At 59.5% G+C, this 7069-nt stretch overlaps 1 protein-coding gene across 5 annotated transcripts in view; it reads right to left on the bottom strand.

Annotated features, from left to right (window-relative positions):
- Positions 1-5558, bottom strand: part of ARRDC2 (arrestin domain containing 2) — an 8795-nt gene extending 3237 nt beyond the window's left edge. The window contains exons 1-4 of one of the 5 annotated variants that reach the window (XM_010845655.1): positions 4982-5558; positions 929-995; positions 558-705; positions 11-51 (exon numbers count right to left, since the gene is read on the bottom strand). In XM_010845655.1, coding sequence (XP_010843957.1) covers positions 11-51; positions 558-705; positions 929-995; positions 4982-5240 — 515 coding nt within the window. In that variant the 5' untranslated portion in view covers positions 5241-5558. The other 4 variants (XM_010845654.1, XM_010845658.1, XM_010845657.1 and 1 more) reach the window with 4 other exon arrangements.
- Positions 5559-7069: the final 1511 nt, after the last annotated feature.

Raw genomic sequence — 7069 nt, 5'->3', positions numbered from 1 at the left:
GTTACTGTACCAGGATCGGGCGATCTTTTCCCGAGCTCCGGCTTGAGGGGCCTGGTCGGGGGTGGCGGGGAAGGAAAAGGATGTGAAACGGGTCCCACTGTACCAACCACAGACCCTGTGGAGCTTCTAAACCACCCTCAGCTGAAGGAAGATTTGAGGTAGGGCCAAGCATCCTGGTTTCTAACAGTCTGTTTGCAAAATGGATCCAGGAACGTGACCCATCTCATTAAGCTATAAACAAGTGAACAAGCCAGGCACTTAGTGTGTTAACGAGTGCTCAGTAAGCCATTACTATTGTAAGCTCTGATTGCGCCCCCTTTCACAGACAAGGGACGTGTGGGAGGCTCAGAGAGGGTGAGACACTCACTCGGAGCCACCAAGCAAACTGGCGCAGCTGGTTCTTGCACCTAGCTCCACCGGCATTCCCATGCCTGCCTCCCTCCCTGCCAGGGCTCAGCTATGACCCCCACTTTGTGAAGGGAGGAGCGAGGAGCCAATCACCATGGAGCCAGGACCCTGCCTGCGACGCCCCCAACCCACCAAGGGCAGCCACTCACCAGCAGAGCCGGCGTGTTGATATCCACAGGCTCGATAACAGTAAACACCTTCCTTGTCCGACGGGCAGGGACCCAGGGCCGGTGGAGGGTGGCTTTGATGCAGTATCTGACACTGCCGTGTTTGCCTTCAAAGGAAGTCACTAGCGTCCTGGGGATGGACGGAAGGTAAGACCCAGAGACACCCAGGTGGGAGATCCCCAAAGGCTTTGGGGGATGAGAGACAGGAGACACTCTGGGGGGCCTCCCAGGGAGACAATCTTGGGTCTCAGTGGCCCCCATATACCGAGCAGTGGAGTCCCAAACCTGGAAGGGGCTGCAGACTTAGGGACACTTAGAGGCTCCCCCACAATCCTGCACCCCATTCGACTTACGGTGGCAGCTGGAAGCTGAATGGGAATTCATGACGCCCAGGAGGCAGCGTTGTGGTCTCTCCAGTGCCTGCAGGTAGGAGTAAGAGGGGGCGGCTCAGTGGCTGCGAAGGGGCTCCCGGAGCACACAGCAAGCGCAGTGCAAGGGTCCCCCGGCTGGTACCTGGCGCAACTAGCGTGGCACGGTGGCTCACAACCTCCACGCGCTCGCTGTAGCTCTGCGTATACGCCGTGCTCGAGCCCGCGCTGCGAGACTCGGTCCAGTGCACATGGGCGCGACCCCGCGCGCGCAGCTTCAGGGAGCTCACTCGCGCCGGGCCCGCTAGCTCCAGAAGCACTCGGCCGGCCACCGCCTGGCCGCCGCTGAACACGGGCTCAGAGCCCGCGCTAGCACCATCCAGCAGCACTACGAATGCCTTCACCTTGTCGAACAGCATCGCCGCGGGGATACGAACTCGCGGCGAGCGGCCCCTGGCTTCGAACCCGCGGCACGGCGGCTCTAGGGCTGCAGCCTCAGGACAGGAGCCCACCAGGCGCGCGCAGGCGCACTCCAAGGTCGGGCCAGAGACTCTTCACGGCCTGCGCCGGCGCCGCATTTATACGGCGGGAGGGGCGGGGCGAGACGCAGGTCCCGCCCCCGGAGGGGAATACGCCAATGGCGCGGCAAGAGGCGTGGTCTTGCCCAGGCTTGGAGCAAAATAACAAAAGCCCCGGCTTGCGGCTGGCGGCCTTCTACCCTCTTGGACCCTGGGATGAGACAAGCATCGCGGCACAGAACAAGTATCTCTCAGACTGCAGGGGTGAACAGGAAAAACCGAGGCCAGGTCACCTAGCAAGAGCGTTCTGCCGTCGGGTTAATCATCTACCGTCCGCCACTTGCAGACGTGACTCGATGCATGTCCAGCCGGGGCTGGAGGAAACGGCCAGGTCCCTGAGAGTCTAGGACTAGCTACCTCGGGCCTCAGCTCGGCCCCCCCACCCCCCACCCCGTGCAATGGGGAAGGGAGGAAGAAGTGGTCGGGGCCTCCCAACACTGGGCGCCTGCTGCCCCTACCTATGATTTGAAACCCGCTTAGCTGGGTGACCTGGTCTAATGACATCTCGGAGCCTGAGTTCCAGTTTGTAGAGCCAGAACAAAATCAGCCCCGACCTCAGAGAGTTGTGCATGAATCGCGGTGTAGCCCTACTCGACCCCTCCCAGAGCCTCTCTCCCGACTCATCCACCCGCCCCTGACACACTGCCACTCAGCGGCGCCTCAGAGCTTTTGCCCCACGTTCCTTTCCAAACTTTCAGCACCTGCCCTCTCCACCCCCATTACCCACCCTCCCCGCCTCCGCAAACTTCTGTTTGCTCTTTTGACCCAGCTCTTCCCCTCACAGACAGAGCCAAGTACCGGGGGAGCTCATGGAATCGCCGGGACGGTAACCACTCTCTGGACCTGTTTCCACAGAGAGAGGAACCTTAAGTAGGGTTTCCAAGTCGGAAGCTTGGAAGTACGCGATCTGCGAAGTGCCTGCGCCCTCTGGTGGCAGCGTCATACATTGCTGCTTGAACCCACTCCCTACCTTGTTGAGTCCCTAAGTCGTATCCAACTTTTTGCCACCCCATGAACTGCAGAAGGCGATGGCACCCCACTCCAGTACTCTTGCCTGGAAAATCCCATGGATGGAGGAGCCTGGTAGGCTGCAGTCCATGGGGTCGCTAAGAGTCGGACACGACTGAGCGACTTCACTTTCACTTTTCACTTTCATGCACTGGAGAAGGAAATGGCAACCCACTCCAGTGTTCTTGCCTGGAGAATCCCAGGGACGGGGGAGCCTGGTGGGCTGCCGTCTATGGGGTCGCACAGAGTCGGACACGACTGAAGCGACTTAGCAGCAGCAGCAGCACTGCAGACACCAGGCTTCCCTGTCCTTCACTATTTCCCAGAGTTTGCTCAAACTCATGTCATGAAACCATCCTCCTGCCCTCAACCTTTTCCAGCATCAGGGTCTTTTCCAATGAGTTGGCTTTTCCCATCAAGTGGCCAGAGTATCGGAGCTTCAGCTTCAGCATCAGTCCTTCCAATGAATATTCAGGGCTGATTTCCTTTAGGAAGTCCTAAAACCCTTTACCTTGGCCATCCCTTCTGAGTCTGGCTCAGCCTGGCTGGAACCCCGCTGAGGCCAGGACACCCCCAGTGGGAGGCGGCCATAACCAACACAACCAGTCAGTGCAAACCGGTAGAGAAGGGTAGAGGCTGTCTACTCAGTGATCAGCCTGGTGGAGGGCTCTGGGGCTGAAATAAGGCACTCGACCTTCTCCCAGGGCCAAGTGAAGTCTAGAAAGAAGACAGGAGGCCACAGGCCCAGGAGGAGGCAGGGAATAGAGTGACCTTGGGGGCATGGGATGGCTCATACTTTCTTTTTGGTCACACAAGACTTGTGGGATCTTAGTTTCTTGACCAGGTACCAGGTATTGAACCCACACCCCCTGCGATGGAAGCTCAAGAGTTTTAACCACTGGACTGCCAGGGTAATCCTGGGAAGGTTCATTCTAAGCCAGTGTCCTCAGTCCATTTCACAGATGGGTTCCCCCAGAGACCCAGAGAGGAGCAGGGACTCACCGGAAGTCACACAGCAACTCTGCTTCACTCCTCCAGTATCTCAAGGAAGCCACCAGTGAGTGGGAGCAGGAGGGCTGGAGGGTGAGACCAGCTCCGATTTCCCTGAGTCTCAAGGAAAGGGAAGTGCCTACAGGGCCCCTTATTGCCTCATTGCATGCCAGCTATGCTTTGGTTTGCACAGCGTGAGAGCCTCCCACACCTGGTGGCAGTTTGGACAAAAGTAATAAGTCTGTAGGCAAAGCATCTAGTGTGTGCAGGGCCGGAAGTAAGGGTGCTGTGGCAGGGAGCCAGATTTGAAAGCTGCATCCTGTTTCTACCCATCTTGCAGATGGGTATAGTGAGGTCTGCCTTCCCTGAAGAAGTAGCCAACAGCCCAGAGAGGCCAACATCCTCTTCAGCCACACAGCAGGTGCTAGAGCACAGACTTACTCTTTCTGTCCCTGCCCTCCCCTACTTCTGCTCTCAACTGGCTGTATGGCCTAAGGGAGGAGGACCGAGGTTCAGAGCAAGCAGGGACATGTCCAGGACTCCTAATTTGATCTGACCCTACCCCAAGTCTTCTCCCTGCCTCGGATGCATTCCCACCCCCTTACCTGCAAACACCACCAAAATCTCCAATCCAGCAAACAACCCTTCATGTAAACGTTGGTAAAGGGCACTGGCCGGGGGTGAGACACGGGCCTTCTTTGGGAATCAGAGCCCCCAGGCCTGGGGCTAATGAGACATCCTGGAGTTTAGAGAGGAGGATCTCCTAGCTCCACCAAGGGGTCCCCTGAAACCGAGGGGGTCCTGTGGGGCTCCCAGGCACAGAGGCCTTTCTGACACCATTTCTTGACTCCAGCCCCCATAACCTTTCCTGAGTTTCATAGGGTGGGTTTGAACAGTTGTTAATCAAGAGAAAAGCCAAGAAACCCCCTGAGACAAGATTACAGGGAACAGAGATGCTCATAAAGATTAGAAGACCGACCACCTGAGATGAGATTAAGGGCCTGCAAGCCCTGCTCACACCTTAATGTTATCAAAGACCCCCAATGTTGAGCCACTATTATAAAACCCCTCATCTAGTTTTCTGGGGTGGAGACATCGTTTTTCAAGGCAGAAGCCAGGTGTGTCTCCCTTTGCCTGGCAAAGCAGTAAAACTATACTTTTCCACTTCACCCAAAACTTTGTCCTGATCCCTTTGATTCCTCACTGCTGAATCGGGAGGGCAAGCGATTGCTAACACCCTCAGACTCCATATGGGGCGGGGCGGGTGGGGTTGGGGGGGATGTCTCCACCGCATATCCTCTAGGTCAAGGGACTCCTAGTGTCCGGGTAAGACAATCCCCCTCTTGAGAAGGGTTGCCAGCCCACACGGCCTCTAAAGAGCTTGGAAAGGGGCGCCCAGACCTGAGAAGAGGGGTCGGTGGCAGGGATTCTGGCTCGGGGGTGGGGGACATGAGCGGCTCACCTCGGAGCAGCAGCTGCCGCCGTCGCAGGTACGTCTCGGCGGCCGCGTAGTCGCTGGAGACGGCGTTGACACCCACGCTTCGGCCCTCGAGCCAGTGCGTGACCGCCCCGCCGCGCGCCGCCACCTCGAGCGCTAGCACCCGCAGCGGCGCCGCCACCTCCAGCAGCACCCGGCCGCACAGGCGCTCCCCGCCGCGGTACGCGTCGCCCGGGCCCCGCGCCAGCTCCAGCGCGAAGCTGCGCACGCCCCCCGGGCGCATGGCGGTGGCCAGGGCGCACGGCGGGGATGGTGTCCCGGAGCGGCTCCGCCCGGCGCGCTGCTGGGCAGCGTCTGCCGACCTCTCTGGTCTCAGTGCTGGTCTTCGCCGCGCCGGACGCCCCTCCCGAGCTTTCTCCTGCTTCTGCGAACTTGTGTGGACGCCGCCGGCCCCGGGCCGGCGCGCGGTTGGCTGACTTCCTGGTCCTCCGTGTCCGCCCTCGTGACGCGCTCGGGCCTCCGGGGACGTGCCGCCCGCGTGTCCGCGCGTTTGACTTTGCTACCCCCCAGGGCGGGGCGGGTCCTGTTTTTGCAGGGTAGGCGCTGTTGAGTCAGAGGCGGGCGGGGGCGGATGTGGCTGGCGCGGAGCGGAGGCCACCACCCGGGATCTGTCTAGTGGACTCATTCGTCCCCTGCCCGGCACCTTTGGACCCGGCGCGGCCCCAGCCTCCTCCCCGGCCTTCCTGCCATCATCTGGTTGTTCCCCAAACACACCAAGCTCGGGTCTTGCTTCTTGGCCTTTGCGCTGGCGGTTGCTGCTAGGAACGCCCTTCTCCAGGTCTCCATGTCCAAATGTCACCTCCTCGGAGACATGCTCTGGACTTAATTCTTTGTGGCTCTGGCCAATGTGTTTGTGACTGCTGTGTGTTCTCTGTTGTGCCTTCTCCATCAGACTGGGTGTCCCCAAGGGTGAGCCCTGTGCTGTTTTCAGCACCTGATCTCACAGAAGAGGAAACTGAGGCCCCTCAGAGGGGCAGTCGCTGCCCAGAGGCACCCAGCGGTGGCTGACTCGGGACTCGAACCCACATCTTACCTCAGCCCACCGACACCTCCCCGGGTCCTTCTTGTTCTTGTGTCCCACCTATCACCCCCAGGCAGGTGGCCCATGGCTTTATCAGAGGCTGCCAGAGCCTGGGCTCTCAGCTGGATCCAGAGTAGCCTCCCTCTCCACAGGGCCCAGCATCTGCCAAGAGCCTGCCTCCGCACCTGACTCCAGGACTCTGAGCCCAAGGCCTGGAAGGACCTTTCTGATTCTACTTGTCTGAGACCTTCCCCTCCATTCTGCCCCAGAGAGGCCTCTCTAAGCCCAGGATCACAGTAGTCCCCTCCCCATGGAGTGACCTCCACCGAGTCCATTCTTCCCCTTGGCCTGTGGACCCCTGAATGTAAATCCTGGCTCATCCCTCTTCACTCCGTAGCCCCAGACAGATGGTTTCACTTCTTTGTGTCTCCCCATCCTACCCTGGTCAGGTTCTGGTGAAGACTCGTCATTATACTGTCTGTATACAGCAGGTGCTCAATCCACATTCATCAAAAACGGAATGGCCCTCCTCACTCATGTCACTTCCCCCTCTGGACCGTGACTTACAGTCCCGCTGGAGCCTGGCCCCTACAAGGTGCTCTGGCAAAGCGAGCTGGAGGGACGTCCTGACTATCCACTTCCCCTGCGAGCCAGGGCTGGGCCCTGCTCTCTGCAGGGTCCCTTTCTTGGTACCAGGTGTCCTCAGGGAGGTGTGGAGTTCAGGCCTGGGAGACCACTAGGCTAGGATGGGATGGGCTCACCTTGACCCCCACATCCGGTCTGGAATCCCCAGGGCCCTGGTATCCACTTCCCATGTTATGATACGAGTGTCCACCAGCCACACACAACAGGCAGCAAGTGGGCGGGTCCTGCTTTATTTGGAACTGGCAAGGACCCCTCTCCTGGCTGCCCCACACCCACCCGGGGCCTGGAGAGAGCCGAGGGTCGGGGAGGGGCGTACCACGGGAATCAGGGGACCAGAGGAAGCTCCAAGCTCCCCCAGCTTCAATCAGGGAGGAAGCAGACCTGCC

Source organism: Bison bison, unplaced genomic scaffold (assembly GCF_000754665.1).
Source record: "Bison bison bison isolate TAMUID 2011002044 unplaced genomic scaffold, Bison_UMD1.0 scf7180017864221, whole genome shotgun sequence".
In the NCBI taxonomy this organism is placed as follows: Eukaryota; Metazoa; Chordata; class Mammalia; order Artiodactyla; family Bovidae; genus Bison; species Bison bison.
Note: the sequence above shows the minus strand (reverse complement) of the source record. Positions and strands in the feature narration are given on the sequence as shown.